This window comes from Lissotriton helveticus, chromosome 3_1 (genome assembly GCF_964261635.1).
Source record: "Lissotriton helveticus chromosome 3_1, aLisHel1.1, whole genome shotgun sequence".
Taxonomy (NCBI): Eukaryota; Metazoa; Chordata; class Amphibia; order Caudata; family Salamandridae; genus Lissotriton; species Lissotriton helveticus.
The window spans coordinates 6,834,957-6,857,205 of NC_136061.1; the positions used below are offsets into that span (position 1 = coordinate 6,834,957).

General features: G+C 45.1%; 1 protein-coding gene across 1 annotated transcript in view; it reads right to left on the bottom strand.

The window, feature by feature from the left end:
* Positions 1-21,362, bottom strand: part of LOC144824372 (zinc finger protein RFP-like) — a 90,630-nt gene extending 69,268 nt beyond the window's left edge. The window contains exons 1-2 of the mRNA XM_078683483.1: positions 20,952-21,362; positions 2,365-2,595 (exon numbers count right to left, since the gene is read on the bottom strand). Of these exons, the coding sequence (XP_078539609.1) occupies positions 2,365-2,595; positions 20,952-21,362 (642 nt within the window). The remainder of the gene's footprint in view (positions 1-2,364; positions 2,596-20,951) is intronic.
* Positions 21,363-22,249: the final 887 nt, after the last annotated feature.

The window sequence follows — 22,249 nt, forward strand, 5'->3', positions numbered from 1 at the left end:
CGACATTGCCTGGTTCCATTCTGGTTCCACCGTAGTCACTGGCTAGTGACTTTGAACATTTTCCCCTCTGCTTTCAGGTCTTCACCTCTTCAGATCCACCCTTGGATCCACCGGAACTCTCCTCGACGACCCGCCTGCAGCATCTTCAGCTCCAAGCACCATCGACCTGCGTGACGAAACCCAACACTACTTCGCACCTGTGCACCCGCTTCCTGTGGGTGAGGTAACTCAGCAACGCCGGTGTTCCCACACTGGTATACACCTCTAGTGCCTGTGTCTAAAGTTTTATCCTTGTAGGTCCATCGGAAGGTTCCTTAAACACTAACTTTGTACCTTTTACGCACCATTGACTTACCATTGGTGCATGCGTGCACTTTGAGCACTGCACCCGAGTCCCGCGGGCCTTTCCCGACTTCATCACTGCTAGTCTCGAACAGCTCCAGCGATTCCCCAGGCCCTAGGCATCTTTCCTTTCCCCATAGTGGTTCTTATACCACTATTTTAGTATATGGTTTAGGTGGCCCCCTAGGGCTCATCCATATTGTGCAACTTTTGTATATTTAAACTGTGTTTTGTTTTAACGCATTTGCTTCTGTGCTCATAAAGAGTATAGGGGATATTTGTAGAAATAAATCTATATATATTTTCAATATATATCTGTGTGGTGTCCTTTCATTTGGTATTCAAGGGGATTGTGTATGGTAAAACAGCTTGCTTCACATGCCTTTACAGAGTTTAGCCTAAGACTGCTTTGTCCACGCTACTAGGATAGCTGGTCTATTAAGGTTGACTTACAACCAATCATCATAAGGGTTGCTTGGCATGGTACAAGGTGATCACTAGAACTAGTGAGCATCATATATCAGGCCAACATCTCACAGCGACGACTAGTGCAATGGCAAAAACAACAGTTGATGGACAGAATGCAGAACATTGTCATACATTCACCCCAGTACAGAGATTGTGAGAGCCTGGATTGGGGATTTTCTTGACTGAAGAAGCAGAAACTTAAATGCTTTCCTTAGGAGGTGCATCATTCCAGAGCAGGAACCTGAAATGGCATTGACATGTTCAGTCGCGGAGAGGCTTTCACCTACCAAGATTCCCAGGTGTTTCACTAAAGCTTCCGGGGTGGGAACTGATCCCAAGCCCTGGGGCACCAATCCTCAATCCTATGCAATTGTTCCTATTTTGTAAAATCACCCTTAATGTTAGGTGACTGTATGGCACTGAGATAAATCATTACCAGTTCAGGGCTTTAATGTTACAAATCATTATTTTCAGGTGTTTTAGTCTGATTTGTTTAATTGAACTGAACAAAAATCAAAAAGTTTTCTCAAAATATGAAGCCTTTTGGTAATCCTATATCTGTCCCTCATACAAGTCCATGGTGTTGTGAGTAAGAGCGGGTAAATAGCATTAAAAGAGTAGACAGCTTTATCCGGTCTTGCAGAGGTTCTAATCATCTTTATCAATATTCACCTTTGCAGGTGAAATAATGGAGTAGGAGCATTTGTGGCGCACGAGACAACGCCATTAAGGTTTCCCAAGTCGCAATGTCTTGGCCCTTGGGGTAGTGGAATGCATTCTATGCCATGTCTAGTAACTTGGAAACATTCAAAGATTTGTGACCTTTAGTCTTACAAATCATGCCTCCATCAGAGCCAGGTTTAGCACTAATGGCCTCATGTGACAAATTCACAGGGTCCTCATTTATGAGGAAGTGGCGTAGGGAAGCTCCGCAAGTCTTCTTGTGACAGTGTGAAAAAGCAGAAATGCACCATATCTATGAAATACAATCTATTCCTGTCCTTACCCCCTGTGATGGAGCACGATTTGTTTCCTAACATCAATGTAGGCACCCTTGCACCATGGGTGCCGGCATTGCAGACAGAATTGTTTTCGTGCAGGAAGGTGTTCTTTCATGCATGTGCGTAGAGCAGTGATTGGACATTGTCTATTGATGCAGCCATTGAGGGACACTGTGCAGAGAACCTGGCAGGATATGAAGACGTCAACAATACATCACTTCTAGTGTTGGACTGGCCTAAAGGGCAACCAGTCAGTGCCTGCTGGGCTGCTCTTACAGGTCAGTGTGTAGGCCTTTTTTATGGTTTGGTGGGCAGGTTCTGACTATTATTTCCTGCTATTACTGCAAACATTGCTTGCCGCAACACAAATGCGTCCACTCGCGGCTGCCCAGCAAATCACCTATTTACAAGTTCAAAGCTGATCGATTGTCAAACATGAGCCACTTTTTTAGCTACTGAATTCACCAGCGGGCCACTGTTATTTAGGTGCTGGGACCTATTTTCTTTCCCAGTCTGACCCAGTGGACTGTATAGTATTTGAAACTGGGCTCACCTGAAGGAAGTCCACAGTTGACATCTTAAACATCACCTCTATCTCACTCATTTTGCTGTTCAGAGTCAATGTTTTCCTTTTGCGTTTCTCTGTGTTCTGTTCTTCAGCCACCTCGAGGTTCTTCTTCATGTCACGCAGCCTCCCAAGCTCTGCATTCTTTATTTCTTTCAGGAACAGCTGCAGTTCTTCAAACTTAGTTTCAATGTTCTGCTCCTCATCTTTCAACCTTTTCTTTCAGGAGTAAAGAAAGACAGGTCACATGAGTGTCCAATCAAAGAGATGAGACTGCAGATCTCAGAGACAGCTCTACCAACAATCAAAACACAAACACACTAACGCTCTGTTAAGGATTACTCATTAATGGGGATGTTTCAAAGCCAACATAACAGCATTTTCACAAGAAGTCTTCAAAAACTCATTCTGCCCCAAAAATGTTCAGTATGAAAAGGTGTTTAGATTCAGTTGTGTGCAATAAACTCAGCAAGCACTGCACCAACCACAACCACACAGACACAACTATATCACAATGCTTCATCTAGCCATCACTACACCTACCACCAGCACTATATGGTTGATGTCAGGTTGATGTCAGGTTGATGTTCCACTATATCAACCTGACACAGCATCTACATTCCACTTCACCGACCACTATCACAATGACACCACTATATCAAACTGTTACCACCTCTTCCTATTGCTTCATCAACCACCACCACACAGACACCACTATAACAACCAATTACAACATCTACATTTCACTGCACCGAGCACCACTGCGCAGACACAACTGTAGAAACATGCTGCAGATTCCACCTTTACAGACCGAGACAGTGCTCTGTGGTGGGCCCAGCTTGAGACAAAGAAATATCAGCCAGCTCCCTGCTCGAAGCAAAACACCAACGCTGGCTTCTCACAAAGATATCTTTTCCTTTACAAGGTTAACGCACAACAAGAACACATTTCAAAACACCATGTGGAATGTATTCCTTCTTATGTGCTAGATGCTTCTGCTGGCTTCCATCTGTTGACCCTATCAGTGGCTGTTGCTTTCTACAGAGGTCTTTAATGTATCCACTCTGGTTGCTGCCATTTACCTTCTGAAATACCGACTCCTTTGTTGGCCCAGAATTAAGACCCCAGACATTGTCAGTTCCTCGGGTGGGGCCCGAAGATGAAGCATGCCTCCAACTAGGCTGGTGGGTGAGGGCCTTCTTAAAAACTAATATGTTTCCCTGAAGACACATACAACATGAGCTTTATCAGTGTAGCTAGCTTCTATTGATTACTACATACATCCCCTGGGAACTGAACTATCTACCCTAGTTCCTCACTCTTCTTTTTTGGTTAATACTACTAGACGTTATAGGTTATCAATTTTGAGACCTAATGAAGGTGTATAGATGGTCTTGTGTTTCCCACCGAAACAAGTGTCGATGTTCCCTTTGACCATGGCGGTTTGGCTTTACAAACTCGATATGACTCACTATCCTCCACTTTCGTTTGAAGACTAGGACGTTGTGCTTAGGATTTTGTCTTTATTCCTTGGACTACTTGTTGGGTTTGTATCTTGCTTCTTTTCTGTGGTGTGAGGCAGTGGTGGAACCCAAAAGGAGTTTTAGCTTTGTACCTGCCACATATCCCTGCAACTGTGTCCGTGCTGAGAGGAGAGAAGACCCACGAGGCAGCAGCAGGAGCCGAGGAGCCGAGTCCCCCCCGCCGCCGCCTTTGCCACCAGAGCGGCCGCCGAGCGGGGGGACTTCAACCCCCAGGAGCCTTTGCGGGGGCGCTCCCAGTGACGAAGCGTTAGGCGCCAGGCGGCGCATAAAACAGCAGCGCTCCCGGAGCGCTGTGGGAGCCCAAAAGGAGTTTTAGCTTTGTACCTGCCACATATCCCTGCAACTGTGTCCGTGCTGAGAGGAGAGAAGACCCACGAGGCAGCAGCAGGAGCCGAGGAGCCGAGTCCCCCCCGCCGCCGCCTTTGCCACCAGAGCGGCCGCCGAGCGGGGGGACTTCAACCCCCAGGAGCCTTTGCGGGGGCGCTCCCAGTGACGAAGCGTTAGGCGCCAGGCGGCGCATAAAACACCATCGCCCCCTCCGCGTAGCGGGACGCGAGCGGGTCCAAGCGCGGGGAGACTGGACTGGGCCATCCCTCTAACTCCCAAACTTTAAATTGACTAGTGGCAAGGTAAACTAATTTAACATCTATTGTGTGACTGGCCTATTGTTAGTTATCCATTGCTAGGGCCTGGTTGTGAACTATTGTCTGCACATCATGTCTAAACAAAAAACGCCTGTCACTCCGGCTAACACCATGCACAACTACCTAGTCCAGGTAGTGACAAAAATCAATAATAACCGGAGGACCTCCCTAGGTACGGGGGATTCGCCACCCTGTGCCCAAATCAATCAATCAGGGGCGTCCCAGCTTGTAACTGATGATCTTATTGTCTCCGACCCTAGTGAAGTCTTAATTGAGCATTTAGAAATTAATGGTTCAATGACCACAATGGACCATCAATCTGACCCCTTTACAGATCTGATCAACTTAGATGACCAAGACAAATCTGTGTTAATTGAGGAGGCAGACATAGAAACCATTACCTCCCCAACACCTGTCCCTGCCCCGAGAGCAAAAAAAGGGATCACTAAGGCGCCACCTAGAAGAGGGGGCTTACGCTCTTCTAAAAATAAACCCGCAACCCCACCTAGACGAGCAAAAAGAAAGAAAGAGGATGGGATACGGGAAGAGGAGTATGAAAATGAAGATGGGGAGGATATTCTTTTAACTAAGCTCATGGGCGCACTAGAGTCTAAACTACTAGGTTTAATGAAACCCCTCATATCAAAGGTTGACCAATTAGTTACTAAGGTCAACAAGCTAGAATCCCTGCTAAGGAAAACCAATGAGGGGGTGGGTGAAATAGCAAATCTAGTTGCTTCAAAAATTGACCAAATGGAGACTGCGGGAAGAACAACAGGGGTGACTGTTGGTTCACAAGCTTCTTCAGACCACGTCCAACACGCTAGCCCCAGGAATGATACTAACTCTGGTATGAATCTCCCTTATGAGTCAGCCCAACTAATGAGCAGCAGTATCCCTGAGACCCTAAACCCAGAATCTGCCCCAGTTGAACTAATTGTTGAAGCCTCGCCCCTTATCTTAGTACTAGCTAACACACCCTTGCTTAAAACTGGTCAGATCGAATCCCCTGACTCGTTAAGAAATAAGGCTCTCCAGTGGTTGAGTAGTAATATGCACATATCCCCCTGGGGTAAGGAAAAATTATCAGACGATCTGCTTACAGCAAGAAGAGTTAGATGGATAGGTACTAAGCCAAAGAAATTTCAAGGGGATTGTGTGGTCTTGAACTTTAAGGGCCCCGATGTTCTGCCCGATGTCCTACGGAATATTCTTCCTCCACAACGTAGGACAGCTGAAATAGTTCCACTGACACTGGATTTCTTCTACAGCAGAAGGGGTCTAGTAGCAAAGTCGAGTATACTAAGAACTAAATGGACAGTAGTGGGAAATAGCAGGGCTAGAACCAATCCAGCATGTGAGTGGGGGCTAAGCTTGGATAATCATTACTCTGTGTTAACGGATTTGAACGAGTGTGATTGACTCACATATGTCTCCTCTACCACCCTGAATGTGTGGACGGGCAAAGGCTGTGTTAAGATTGCCATGTTAGATGAATCCATACCAGTCCCAGTTGAATCTTGTGCTTCCGATTTGGAAGAACAAACCCGAGCCCAGGTGGATGAGGAAAAATCATCGGAGGAAGTTGAGTCACTATCGAGATTGAACAAAAAGGTAATACTAGGAGCAGATCCTGCAGAAACACTGATCATTCCCGACATTGCCCAGACGTACTCCCAGCAGGCTAAACCAAAGCTACTAATCATTTCATGGAACATAGCCGGAATAGCTAATAAGCTAAATATTCCCGACTGGGGTGATTTTATTAATCAGCACGACATCATCATGTTCCAAGAAACTTGGTCGATTATCCCAATTTTTAGGCAAGGGTATTTAAACTTCTTTATCCCGGCAATTAGTAACAGAGTGGGACGTCCCTCGGGGGGCCTGTTAATTTGGGTACGCCAAACTCTGAACTGTTCGGTTAAGCAAAGGTCTATTCCCTCTAACGATATTTTGGCACTTGATTTCTCCTGGCAAAATGGTCATCAACTAGCCCTGTTCAATTTGTATTCAAGGGGAGTAGCAAGGGGTAAATCATCTGAGACCCTATCGTGCCTTGAGAACAATATTGAACAGCTACCAGACTCCTCTCACATAATAATAGGCGGGGATTTCAATACCACCTTCGAGCCTTTGGGTGAGGAGGATAAAGTCCTGGCTGAAGATGAGGACTCCAAGTGGGGTATACCCCAACTAGATATCCCAGTAATTAAGACTTGGAGTACGGTAGCAATACAATTGAAAAGTTTTTGTCTCTCACGAGGACTTAGAGCAGTGAACGGCCGGACAGTGTCCGATTGTAGGGGGGAAAACACCTTTGATAATGGTAGATCGGCAAGCAGGATAGATTATATACTTCTAGATGTAAGGCTCTGGGATAAATTGGAGGATATGGAAGTGAAGGCTAAGATTGAAAGCGACCACAATCCATTGTGCCTGACACTACATACCTACAATGAAATATTTGACCATCCTAGAGAGGATAACATGGTCACACAGGACCTAGTATGCTCCAATAACTCCCGTTACCTGAAGTGGAGCATGCTCCTAGAAGATCTCGTTAAAATAGAGACTCTAAAGAAAGTAGTAGTGGGTGAAGTTGCTAAAATTAAGTCCCATTTTGGACAGATTAACTTTATCAACTACATGATGACTGCCCATGACACATTTTTTACCACAATCCAAAGTTTCTTCCGGAAAAAAACCCCCGTAAGTAAAATGAAGAAACTACAAGACACTAGGGGGTGGTTTGATAAGAATTGCAGGGCAGCTCGAGATAATCTCGGGAAGGAATTAAGACTAGGAAGGCCTGAAGCAGTAAGGCTGGCGAGGAATCAGTATAGGCAGGTTCAAAAAGCGGCCAAGAAGCGTTGGGACGAGGATTGTTGGCAAGAACTTAAGGAGATCTGTGCCTCCAAGGATTCAAAGCGCTTTTGGGCCTCAGTGAAATGGGCAAAGGGTGGCATAGCATCCCAGCCTGTTAATAATGTTGCAAAGAACAGCTGGATAGAATACTTTCAACCACAGTATGCCCGTAATTATATGTTTAATAATGTTAACCTTCCTCTACAAGTCTACTACAAAACACCACTATTTGTTGAGGGGGATGTGAGTGTTGTATTAGACTGTATAGCAGGGGGGAAAGCACCAGGCATGGATGGTATTCCGGCTGATATTTTCCTATCTGACCGGAAGTCCTGGTGCACCTACTTTACATTGTTGGCCAATGCAGTGGCTATGGGAGGGGAAGTGCCCGCCTCATGGAAGGGAGCGGAAATAATTCCCATATATAAAAAAGGTGACCGTTCCCTGGCTAAAAACTATAGACCCATTAGTTTAATTGATACAGCTCAAAAGCTAATGGGTCGACTAGTCCAAAATAAACTGCAGCAATGGATCGACGCAAATAACATTTTGTCACCCTATCAAGCTGGGTTTAGGCCTTTAACCAGCAGCGTTGACCAAGTTCTCCATTTTTTAACAATTTATTGGAGAAATGTCACCCTGAAGAAGGGGACATTGTATGCAGTTTTTGTAGATTTAAAAGCCGCTTTTGATTTAGTCCCTAGGGAAAAACTCTGGCAGACCTTGGCGGATGCAGGCATAAAAAAGGAATTGCTCACACTCCTCGTTCGCCTACATGAAAATAATTTCGCAAGGATACGATGGGGCAAACAAGGAGAGGTGACTGATTCCTTCCCGGTTGAACGTGGGGTGCGGCAAGGTTGTGTCCTAGCCCCAACCCTCTTCTCCATTTATATAAATGGTATTGTGGAACATCTAGAGAAGATTGCTAGTGACGCCCCTGTAATAGCCGGCTCCCGTGTACCAGTTCTCATGTTTGCGGACGATACATTATTACTTTCCCGCACCCCCAGTGGGTTACAAAAAGTAGTTGACGCCTTTGGTGTATATTGTGATGATAAGGGCCTAGAATTAAATACCACTAAAACGAAATTTATGTGCCTTAATCAACAGTCCTCGTTTAAGGGTGTAATAAAATATAAAGGAACACCCCTAGAAAGAGTGGACTCTTTTTCATACCTAGGTATCACTCTGCAAGAAAACATGAGCTGGAAACACCACATAACGACAACCCTTCTAAAATTTAGACAGCTATCAGGTGCTATTTCGCTAAAACACCGCACTTCTCTGACAAAGCCTTTGAATTGTGTCATGGAAATTTACTCTATGAAGGTCCTGGGGGCTTGTTTATATGGCTCTGAATTATGGGGCTTCTCAAACTTGAGCGATCTGGCCAGAGCGGAAAATAGGTTTCTAAGAGGGGTTACAATGGTCCCCCAAAGTACCCCGATGATCCCGTTAAAATTAGACTTGGGCAGAAAATCAGTTGTGGACATAGCGAGGCTTCGGCCCCTCCTGTATTGGAGGCGAATTATGGTGACCCCAGAGTTAGGCCACTATGCAGCAGCACTGATGGATGTCATCAAATTCGACCGCTTCCATACTATCCCATGGCTAAGGGAGTTGCGGGGCCTACTTACAGAACTGAAATTGGGCCACCTATGGGACAACAATGATCCAACCTGCTTCCCCTCAAAGGAAAAGCTAAAAGACCTTTATTGGGAGATGATATACCTTGCAATATTTAGGGACAGTACAAGTGTAACGTTAACATCTCGCTTTTTAAACTTAAAAATGTACCCATCATACGAATGTTTTTGGGACCTAATAGAAAAACCGTATGATAGAAAACTGTATTTCCAATTTCGCATTGGTACATTACCACTAAATGCGTTTAAGAAGCATTGGTCCCAGATATGGGATGAACATTGTCACTATTGCATTGGGGAAATTGAACACATCTCCCATTTTTTGTTTTGTTGCCCACTGTATTTGGCCCCCAGACGTAAGTGGCTAAAACCGGTGTGTCTAAAGTTGGGAACCCGAAACCAAGCCGAAGCCCTTAGGATACTTGAATCTGATTGTACAACATTGTATGTGGTTGGTGTAGCAAAGTATTTGGCATGGTCGTGGCTAATTCGTACCCGATCATTATTGGCTACTGTATCACAATGAAATTATGTATATCCATAAACTGTTCTATTGCAACAAACTGTATGTTTTTAAACCTATGAAATGTGTTTCTCAAATTGTAATAATGTGTTGTAATTTTATGATCTTTTATTACGTTTATTCGACATCAAATGTTTAATGTGTATTTTTATAAGTATTTTTATAAGTAGTATTTATTGTATAGGGTTAGGTGAATGCTTTTATGACAAAATGTCGAATAAAGCTTATAAATTGAAAAAAAAAAAGTTTCCCTGAAGACACATACAACATGAGCTTTATCAGTGTAGCTAGCTTCTATTGATTACTACATACATCCCCTGGGAACTGAACTATCTACCCTAGTTCCTCACTCTTCTTTTTTGGTTAATACTACTAGACGTTATAGGTTATCAATTTTGAGACCTAATGAAGGTGTATAGATGGTCTTGTGTTTCCCACCGAAACAAGTGTCGATGTTCCCTTTGACCATGGCGGTTTGGCTTTACAAACTCGATATGACTCACTATCCTCCACTTTCGTTTGAAGACTAGGACGTTGTGCTTAGGATTTTGTCTTTATTCCTTGGACTACTTGTTGGGTTTGTATCTTGCTTCTTTTCTGTGGTGTGAGGCAGTGGTGGAACTCCACCGGGGAAGGGATTCTGGAACGGGAGGTGCGGGAGAAGGTTGGTGATCCAGTGGCTGGACGTACAGGGTTATGTGTATCTCCTGTCTTGTTGGAATAAAAGTTACTCTTACTGAACTCACCAGCCTGGTTCTTTCCACCGGAGACGAGTTGCCAGCCAACAAGACCCCCTCGCATGCAGGGGAAGCAGCATCGGAATGGTTAATCCTTGTGCCAGCTTCGTCGCTGAAGAGGCGTGGTCTCGAGCCCGATGAGGACCACACATGTCTACACGGTCAGCACATCCTACGAGGCATCGTTTCCATTTGAGGTACTGTTTTGTGTGTACTCGGAGTCCCTGCGATTTTGCCCTCATTACGAGCTCCAGCGCAAGCTGCCTGACCTTTGCTTGACCTGCCTTCGCTGCATCGGCCGAATGTGTGCACATACGCGCATCACGTTAGTGGCCATTGTGTGTCTCATATCCAAATATTGAGACACATTACCTGTCCTGCACCTGATCAACGCGCACGTACGCACATCATGTTAGCAGCCATTTTTAGCCTCACATCTTTCATAAAACAGAAGAGATGATTAGACCAATTAGTAGAGAAAACAAGCAATAAAAAGGTTCAAGAAGCTTTGTTGTAGAATCCTGACATAACCTTACAAAAAACATTAGAAATAGCCACCAGGATTAAAAGTACAACATCTTATCTGAAACAAATGGCAATTTCAAATTCTAAACCTGCAACCTAGGAAGTTTAGCTGTCAAAAGCAAACACAAAACTTCAAAAGATAAACAAGTGGAAAAGGGAAAGTTGGCTCTAAACCCTCGTACAAGCTTTGGGAGTCTTACCGATGCGGCAGCACGTCTCATCTTGAGAGAGTTTGTCCTGCAGTGATAAAACCTGCGCCATATGTTTAAAAAAAGGACATTTCGCTAAGGTCTGTAAGTCTACTGGCAGAATATCATTCAACGCAGAATCATCTAAGAAAGTGCTCAATGTAGAACAACCCACAGGAGAATCATCCTCAAGTGAAGAAGATCCAATTTATTGGTAACAGGATCTCGAGAATGTTTGCACACTGCTACTGCAGACAGTACTACCACACAAGGAGTAAGATAACCTGATGTCAACTGAGTAGACATCAAAATGCCCCTTTTACCCTTATTAAGACAAGATATGGGAAGACTTGTTTCAGTCGCAAAGGATTTCTCTAAGACTTTCGACAATACGACCAGTTGGTTATGGTGGAAAAACCATTGATGTAGTGGGTGAATTCTGTGTCAATTTATGTTTCAAGAATAGTACATCTCAAGGGGTTGTGTATGTAGCCAAAGATGATGCTAATTTGTTGCGGTGGCATGATGAAGGTAACTTAGGGATTGTTCTGGTTCCCAATGATCCTCACCAAGTCATATTAAAGAAAGATTTAGTCTGTGTGCAAACTATCAGGGAAGAAGGATGGGAGTCAATGTACCCTGAGGTTTTTAAGGAAGAGTTAGGTCTATTTAAGGGTTTTAAACACAAAATGGGGTTGGTTGACGGAGTGGAAGCAGTCGTGCACAAAGCTTGCAGCGTACCTTTAGCTTTGTGCGATGCATTAAAAAAAGGATTGGACACGTTGTGTGCCAGCAATATTATTGAACCTATAGAATCTTCCGAAGATGGTACGTGGATCAGTTTGCTGGACATGACGTCTGCTTATCATAAGATCGATTGTCATCCTGAGTCTTGAGCGTACACTGCATTTATCACCCTGGAAAGTTTATTTCAATTCAAGCGCATGCCCTTCAGAATTGCGTCGGCATCTGCAATTTTTCATAGGATTGTGGGTAGTATGTTCGAGGGCATGTCTGGGGTGATTGCGTTCCAGGATGATGTGTTGGTGTGTGGTGTTGAAACAACACAACAAAAGGTTGCATTATGTGTTTGCTATTTTAAAGAGTAAAGGAGATACTTTGAGTCTTGAAAAATGCAAATTAAATGTGGGCACTGTGGAATACTTAGGATAAAAACTATCTGCTGAGGGAGTTGAACCTAAAGCTATCCTAGTAAAAGCAATAGAAGTTGTTGGTGCACCTGGAGACAAAGACCAACTGAGATCCTTCATGGGACTCATTGAATTTTATGCTGGGTTCACACACGCTTGTGCTGCTAAGACTCACCATGTGAGAAACCTTCTCAAAGAGAATGGGGTGTTCAAGTGGACTGAAGAATGTGCTGAGGAATTCAAGTTAGTTAAAAAAATAATTGCACATTCCTCTAAAACCCTTCAACATTAATGATCACACGATAATCATGACTGATGCTAGTCAAACAGGGCTGAGTGTCGTTCTTATGCAAGAAAGAAACGGAAAGGATGAAGTGATAATCCTTTGCTTCCAGAGGTTTGAGAGGAGCTGAAGCAACATACTCAGTGGTGAAACAAGAAGTTCTGGCTTGCTGGTGGGCAGAAGTTCATTTTAAACATTATCTATGGGGTTCCAAGTTCACTTTGACAGTGGACCACAAACCTTTAGTTCAGCTTTTCACCACCAAGGGTGGAGACAGGGCAACTCCTCAGATTGCCAAGTGGAAATATAAACTTTTAGAACACAATTTCAAAGTCGAGTATGTTCCTGAAAAAAAAAATATTCTGGCTGATTGTCCAGGCTGCCCAGGTGTATGGACAATTTTAATGACTATGAGGACAAGAATTTCCATTCTGGTACTATTGTTAACACCACGAGTCATCCGGATGGTGCCATTTTGGAGTGTGAATGGAGAGATCCTTATGAAGTGGACCTAGAAATTAAAAAGGTCATGAGTCTGGTGTGTAAAGGCTGGGCAAGAGGATGTTCAGGGGATGAGGTTATCAGCAAATATAAACACGTTCTCAATGAACTATCAGATGTTAATGGATTTCTCTATCGTGCTTCTTTACTAGCGGTTCCTGTAGGCATGAGGAATTAGGTTCTTACATTAGTCCACGAAGGTCGCATTGGCTTGCGTGCTAGGAAAAGAAGAACCAGGGAAGATTTTGGTGGCCTGGTCTAGATAAGCAGGTTGAACACTTCGTGAGAGACTGCATGTGCTGTGCTATTAGTGACAAATTGCAAGTAATGGTGCCATGTCCTGTGGAAGCAGTAGATGTTCCCTCTGAAGCTTGGTCCAAACTTGCCATTGATATAATTGGTCCATGTCGTTGTCTGTCGCTGGTGTTCCTGACTATGGAATAGTTCTGATGGACTATTATAGTCGTTGGCCAAAGGATACGTTTGTGAAAATGCCTACAACAGTTTATGTAATAGAACTTCTTGAGTTGCTGCTTGCAATAGAAGGTGTTCCAGATGAGGTGATTTCAGGTAATAGATGCCAATTCACTTCATTACAGTTTGAGGAGTTCATGGAACTCATGGATATAAAACACTCCAAAACCACTCTTTACCACCCTAGGAGCAATGGTCTCCTTGAGAGATTTAACAGAGAAATCAAAGAAAATATACAATTGTTCAAAAGTAGGCCTGGGCGGTGAACTCTGCTCCGTTTGCTGAGTGTGCGGGGTTTTCTGCTCTCTGCGTTCTCCGAAGCTCATGGAGTGCAGAAAATTCAGCTTTGCGTAGTGCAGCCGAGTTTTTTCTCAGCTCATGATCGCAACTGGTAAGTTCGCGAGCGCGAGCTGCTGCTTGGGTAGAATTTCTACCAGAGCGGCAGGAAGACCAGCATGAATGGCAGCTTGCACTGCACTATGGAACTTGTGGAACTCTGCTGAGTTTTTTTGTAACATTGCAAAGTTCTGCGTAGCAAAACTCCGCAAACTACACCCATGCCTAGTCAAAAGCCATTGACTGACTCCGGAACACGGGGGCTCACGATGTGATCTCCTGCGCTATGTTAGCCCAGCACCATGTGACTCTGGGAAATAATTTATTTAATCTTCCCGACGGCCCCCAGCACCAGGACACCTCTCCGGTGGTAGCTGTGTGCTTTACAAATTCTAATATTTCATTTATTTAATTTTACCATGTTGAGGCTATGTGTCATTCATGGTAATGCAGTTAATTTGTTGAAGGAACCTAGGGGTTTATTGACAAACTTGGCAAGCAGGGCAGTGCAGCACCGTGTTACAGGGAAAGTGCAGGAATGCACCTTATTTAAGGCAATAGAGTGCATTCCGTTCCTCCTGCGCTGGTGCCCATTTGGCCAATGGAGTCAACCTTGCACCATTGTGCAAGGGTGTCTGCATTGCATGCAGGATCGTTTGTGTGCAGGAAGGGAGACATTCCAGCACAAAAACAATCCTGAGGGGATTTTTCGTCTTTCTATGTGTGCTGCAGAATACAGCACACATAGAGAAAGTAACAAGATATTTCTCCTTGTTACGCCTCTCCAGGGAAGACGTATGCTTTTGGCATCTTCCCAGGTGTAACAGTTACGGTAAATCTGGGAATGCATCAATAACTATGGACGTTGCACGGGAACACCCATGCAACGCCCACGGAACACTTTCCCGGGGCGATTTGCGCTGCGTTGCCTTACTCAAAATTTAAGGAGCTCATCAGAGCCTTGCAAAGAGGCCTTGTGTGGCTTCATAAATCTGACTTAAGGTTTGTGTCGCTCTAGTGCCATGTTGCGTGGTGCCAGAGCGACGCAGAAACAGCCTGTAACGAGGCCCTCTAGTCATTGTATCCTTGTCATCTGCATGATGTCTGCATCGTGGAGTCCACAGTTGGTGTCCCATTTCAGTGGAAGGATATTTCCTGCTCGGCATTAGGTTTGGCCGTGTAATAGGCTGAGGTAGATATCATGTGGGGAATGATACTCTTATTGATCAAGCTGAATCCATTGTTTGGTTGTGTTTTTGCTCTTAATTAGTCATGGGTGGAATTTTAATTTTGTTAGAATAACTGGAGGAACTGTGGTGATTCTGCCTTATGCTGTGATGTGGAATTACACTGTAAATATGAGTAGTTTGGGAGGGAACAATCCTACCGCAAGAGCGCACTTAGCGAGTGTGAGCGGCTGCTTGCTATTCGCTCGACTGCATTTGTTAGCACAAATTGCATCCTCGCGCCCATTCTGGACCCAAAGGTGGATTCTGCTTGGGAATGATTGTAGTTTTAACAATCCTGCTTCAGAAGAAGTTCTAAGGTCAGGTTTGGCTAGTTATGGAGAAAGACGTGGTGTCGGTTGTGAGGGAAGTACTGATCGACAGACCCACGCTAGTAGGCCTTTCAAAGGAAGGGAAGACATTGTGGGGGTGTGGGGGCACCCAATTTTCCGTCGAGAGGGACAGAAGGATTGCTTGCATTCCCAGATATTTGCAGGATTATGTTTTGAACAACGACTTTTGCTTGAGTTCAAGTTTGCTTTCTTTTAACTATTTGCTCATGAACATTGTGGCTGCATTCCTACAGTTTGTTATTTTTATTTGGGAGCTAAATATTACTAATGCTATTATGAATCTGGCTTTGCTTTGTTAACAGGAGGATGTGTTATGTTGCATAGGTTGTTCATTCTGGTATTATGTTGTTTTGGTCACTTTAGCAATGGAGTCTTGGCTTGGGCATCCATTGGGGAGGGCTCCAGATTCTGGCAGTTGCTGTGACCAGGGTGTGCTGTGGGTTGTTTTTTCTTATTGAATACATTTAGAGTGTGGTACTGAGGTGATCCCTGATGAACGGCAAAGCTGGCCCACTCTGGAGCAGAACCAGACTGGACATACTGAACTATCACGGAATCCTTATGCTCTATTATAGGTGAACCTTCAATGGTGTGTCAACACGTTTGGAGGATATTTAAACACTGACCCTCACAAGCTCCCTGTGATGAGCTACTAAACACCCATCACTTCAGCAAGCCCACCCATGGGTCCATTTGGGGCCGCCCTGGACTCTCTCTTAGAGTTGCTGTCCGCGAGTGCGGGGCATCGGACGGGGTCATATTTCATAGGTCGTCTCCTACTAGCCTCACTCATGGACCTTACATTCAATGTGAACTGCACTCTGAAGCAGAAGCAAGGGGCACTTCATAGACTATCTATTCTACACCAATAAATACATGTCAGCCATGCCGCTCTCTTCAGGCCGCCTCGCTCTGCTCTGGCCGAGGGAGATGTTTCTTCTCACACATAAGAGAGTTCATGGATCTTCTGCAGGTCTCTCACCATTCTCGCATATTATCAATCTGCGTGGGGGGGGGGTGGGGGGGCAAGAAAGGGTTTAGGATCTAGATCACTCTAGGATACAGGGCACCATGGCAACCAGAGGGAATCAACAAGAACGAGAGTTCAGCTGGAGACTGAGGAAATTTGGCCAAGTCCTCACTTGCTACTTACCTTCAGATCTTCAAACACCTCCTTATCTGTGTCCTCTTTTTTCAAAACGCTTGCATTCTCTTCTCTAAGGGAACCTAAGATACCCTGAAGTTCATCCTGTAATGAGAAACAGTTTCCATTACTTCATTTTCTCAATTACAAAATTAAAATCATACAGTTGACAGAAGCAACACTAGAAGTTCTCGTCACCTCTTCTCTCCTTCTCCCTCTCTTTCTTTATCTCCCTCTCTCTCTCTCTCTCTGTCTCTCTCTGTCTCTCCCCCCTCTCGCGCTCTTTGTCTCGCTCACTCTCTCCCTCTCTCTCTCTCGCTATCTCTCCCTCTCTATCTCTCTCTCTTGCTATCTCTCCCTCTCGCTCTTTTTCTCCCTCTCTCTTTCCGTCTCTCTCTCTCTCTCTCTCCCTCTCTTTCTCTCTCCCGCTCTCTCTCTTTCTTTCTCTCTTTCTCTCTCTCTCTCCCTCTCTCTCACTCCCTCTCTCTCTCTCACTTTCTCTCTATCTTTCTTTCTCTCTCTCTTTCTCTCTCTCTCTCCCTCTTTCTCTAGTAAACATTAACTGCAGTCTTTCTTTCTTTATTTCCTATATGATCACAAACACAAGCATATATTACATTTGTTCTCTTTCTCGCATCAATAAAACTCACCATTTCTCATCTCTGTCACTCTCTGCTACACACACATATAAACACATGCATACAATGACACAACATAGCACACACAAATACACACTCCATTTCGCACAACTGTATATGTGCCAACAACTGTTCTATGACAAACGTTCATAAAATCTTGCACACATTCAATTCTTTGTCCCTCTCTTTGACACATACACGCAAACACACATCTCCACATTCACACTTACATAAACACACCTACACACGTATACTCACAATGCTTCCACACACACACACCTACACACGCGTACACACATACAAACACACATATGAACCTGCGCACTTATAACAGTCACCTTCACAAAGACATATAGTTATGTACTGCTTTCATAAAACACACAACTGTACTCACACATTTGCATCCTCGCTCAAAAACACAGAGATAGCCTCCTGGTCCTCCACATACACACATATACATGCATTCCCACACACAGTCACTTCCTCACACACACACACACACCCCCACACACCCCCCCCCACACACACACACATACAGCTCTCTGTTGCAAGTCGCCCTGCCATATACATTCAGCATGCAGATACACACCGACCATCCTGCTTAAACGTAACATTTGACTTTCTATCCCACGTACACATAGTCTGGTGTGTTTACTTTTACAAATGCACAGCTGTGTGAACAAGCTACACGCAAGGACGCTCTGCTGCAGCTGATGGATAGTGAGGAGAATGACAATGAGGCATCTCCCAGAAGAGGAAACTGCGTGGCCACTGTCTTGGCTATTACTTGACCATATTCATTGAAGATATTGGACCTGATTCACAAAGGGCACTCGCACTCATGGCAGAGGCCCCGCTGTCATGGGGGAGTCCCTGCACTCGTGGTGGAGGCCCGCTGTCATGGGGGAGTCTCTGCACTCGTGGGGGAGGCCCTGCAGTCATGGGGGAGTCTCTACACTGGAGGTGAAGGCCCCACAATCATGGGAGAGTCTCTGCACTTGTGGCGGAGGCCCCACAGTCATGGGTGAGTCTCCACACTCATAGCGGAGGCCCTGCAGTCTTGGGTAAGTCGTTGCACTCGTGGTGGAGGCCCTGCAGTCATGGGTGAGTCGTTGCACTCGTGGTGGAGGCCCTGCAGTCATGGGTGAGTCGTTGCACTCGTGGTGGAGGCCCCACAGACGTGGGGAGCCTCTGCCCTTGTGGTGGAGGCCCAGCAGTCATGGAGGAGTCTCCACACTCGTGGTGGAGGCCCCTCAGACTTGGGGGAGTCTCTGCACTCGTTGTGGAGGCCCCACAGTCATGGGGGAGTCTCTGCACTCGTGGTGGAGGCCCGCAGTCATGGGTAGTCTCCATACTCATAGTGAAGGCCCACAGTCATGGGGAGTCTCCGCACTCGTGGTGGAGGCCCCACAATCATGGAGGAGTCCCCACACTTGTGGCGTGGGACCCGCAGTCATGTTGGAGACTCCACACTTGTGGTGGGTGCCCGCAGTTATGGGGAGTTTTCACACTTGTGGCGGGCCTCGCAGTAATGGGGGAGTCTCCACACTCGGGTGCAATCTCCACAATGAGAATGGAGATTCTCCCACATCTGTGGGCCCCCGAGTGTGGAGACCCTTTGGTTGCCCTTCGTTCTTAATGAAAGAGGCACAGATTACTATCATAACACCCACTTAGAGGTAATGACACTGACTGAGCTGCAGCACCCCTTCACTGGGACTCTACCACAGAAATCATGCCATTTCCACACCAGGAGTGGTCATAATCTCCCAAGTGAATCAGGGGTGCTTTGAAAGTTGACCCTGAATATGTATCTTTTCTAGGGGGGGAGGCTCATGATCCAGGAAGGAGGGGCAGTGGAAAAATAGGTGGAGTACCAGGAACATCTTCAAGGGGTTGTAGCAGGGAGGATTGGGGGCTTAAGTTACTATAGTGGGGGTCAAAGAGAGCAAGATTTACAGGGTCATGGGAGTCCCTAATTAATTGGCGACGCACAGCACAAGTCAGGATGCTAAATTCATGGGGTTGAGTCAGGGGTGTGTCGGGGGTAGAGAAGAACACTGGAGATGGGTTGCATGAGTGACCACATAGGTAGCAGGTACTCATTCGCCTACTGGTGATATGTGCTGTAGTCTGATAAACTCCTATGGTATGCACTGGTGACATTTAATGCAGCAGTAGCGGTAAGCAACACGGTTCTGGCTCCTGGTTCACATTGTCTATTGGTAGTACTCAACCAAGTTCAGGAACTCGGGTTAGCGATACCTAAATCCTGCCGCAAACTAGAAGAATGTCATGCTTCAAAATCCTGGATCATGTTTATCTGCTGTTAGGATTGATTGAATCTTGGAAGACTGGATCATGTTGGGGACCAGTGGTTTATATCCTGAATTATACTTTGTGCTACTAATATCTATTGTCTCAAAATACTGGTTGTGCTGTTTATCATGAGAATTTTATGCATCTCAGAATCCCGAATAGTGCTGGATCAGTTAAAATGTCATATGTCTAATAATCCTGGATAATACTGTGTACAATTAGAGTTTCACTTGTGACAGAATCCTGGATCATGTTCTGGATTTCTATAGCTTTGAATTGTGTCTTTGTAAACTACTGGAAATGAGAGCTGAGTGTGTCCTACCACAGCTAATATCAATACCTCCAGGTACAGTTGTCCCCTGCGGCTTGACGTGCAGTTTCTCACAGTCTGGCTAGTAACAGCATTTACTGTCTCTTAGATACCAGCTCATGTTGCGTATTACTATTTATTGTGGTTGTGATGCCTTTATAACTATGTGTACTGCAGGTTTATAAAATAGTTCTAGTTCAGATTGCCTACTATTGGCATCCCACATATACATAATGGTGTGTACAGCAGGTATTATTTGTGGTTTCTGCACCTTGAATCTACTAGGAAGTGGTGGTGTTTCATACAATTTTAATACCTAGATCAAGGTGCACACTGGTGGAATCTATTGTTGTTTTGCTACCTAGTGATAGTAATTCATATGGTTTTACTACCTACATCATGGTGTGCCCTGGTGGTATTTAATGTGTTTTCTGTACCTAGTAGTGGTACTTCTTATGGCTCTGTTATCTAGATCATGGTGTATTCTGGTGGCATTTATTGTGGGCTTGGTAACTAGATCTTGTAGTGAAGTGGGGGTACTACACTAGATCAAGGTGTACACTGGTGGTATTTTTGTGGTTTTTGTACCCAGTGGTGGTATTTCTTGTGGCTCTAACACCTAGGTCCAGGTGTTCACTGGTGGTATTTCCTGTGGATATGTTACCTAGTAATGTTATTTCATATGGTTATAATAAATAGATCAAGGTGTTTATGGGTGGTATTTAGATCAAGATGTGCACTGGTTGTATTTCTTGTGTTTTTGTTACATGGTAGTGTTATTTCATGTGGTTCTAATACCTAGATCAAGGTGTGCACTGGTGGTGTTTGTGTGGGTTTTGTACCTAGTGGTGGTATTTCATGTGGCTCTAACACCTAGGTTCAGGTGTTCGCTGGAGGAATTTTTTGTGGATATCTTACCTGGTGGTGTTATTACATAGGATTCCAATATATAGATTAAGGTATGCAATAGTGGTATGAATGTATTGCAATTCCAAAACTCATATCACGCTGCAAGCCACCTGCACACGGACATTGGTCACCAGTGACAGCTGCCAGGATTAAGACATTGGCATTGTTTCCTTAGTCATGTGTGGCATCTACTTGAATTCAGACATTGACATTGGTCACCAGTGACATTTCCTTTACTTCATTATTCTCTTACCTTGTAGGCGGTCTCAGCCTCCTTGATGGGGCGCACTTGGTGCTCTTGATGCTCACTAGCCTCTCTGCACACCAGACAAAGGAATCTCTGGTCCACTTTACAGAACAGCCGCAGCTTCTCCCCGTGATCTTCACATACTCCTCCGTCCAGGGGGTTTTCAGGAGCCTTCAGACGCTCAGCATTTTCAGCAATATTATTTAGTCTTTTAATTTTGATCAGATGGCTGTGGTCGAACGGCAGTGCACATTCAGGACAGGTGATCTCCAAATCCTTCTCATCCATGTATCTTGTGAGACACGTGAGACAGAAGTAGTGACCACACTCTATGGTCACTGGTTCTTGGTAAAACCCTTTGCAGATGGAGCAGATGGCTTCCAATTTAATAGCTTCTGCAGGGTCATTCGAAGCCATGGCTGTCCAGAAATTGTACTTTTGTTGCTTAAAGTCTGTGGATTCTCGAAGATCATAAAGAGAGAATCAACTAGGGCGATGACTGGCAGTGTCCCACAGACTGCAAAAGTACAGGAGAGATCTCAACTCTGCATCCACATCATGTGGCCACATCCAACCAAGGAAGAGGCGGAGACCCCTGCAACACAGGAGAACAAAGGAAAGATGTCAATCCTGCATCCACATCATGTGGCCACTTCCAACCAAGGTAGAGGTGGAGACCCCTGCAACACGGGAGAACACCGGAAAGATGTCCATACTGCATCCACATCATGTGGCCATTTCCAACCAAGGTAGAGGTGGAGACCCCTGCAACACGGGAGAACAAAGGAAAGATGTCCATACTGCATCCACATCATGTGGCCATTTCCAACCAAGGTAGAGGTGGAGACCCCTGCAACACGGGAGAACACCGGAAAGATGTCCATACTGCATCCACATCATGTGGCCATTTCCAACCAAAGTAGAGGTGGAGACCCCTGCAACACGGGGGAACAAAGGAAATATGTCCATACTGCATCCACATCATGTGGCCATTTCCAACCAAGGTAGAGGTGGAGACCCCTGCAACACGGGAGAACAAAGGAAAGATGTCAATCCTGCATCCACATCATGTGGCCACTTCCAACCAAGGTAGAGGTGGAGACCCCTGCAACACGGGAGAACACCGGAAAGATGTCCATACTGCATCCACATCATGTGGCCATTTCCAACCAAGGTAGAGGTGGAGACAGCTGCAACACGGGAGAACAAAGGAAAGATGTCCATACTGCATCCACATCATGTGGCCATTTCCAACCAAGGTAGAGGTGGAGACCCCTGCAACACGGGAGAACACCGGAAAGATG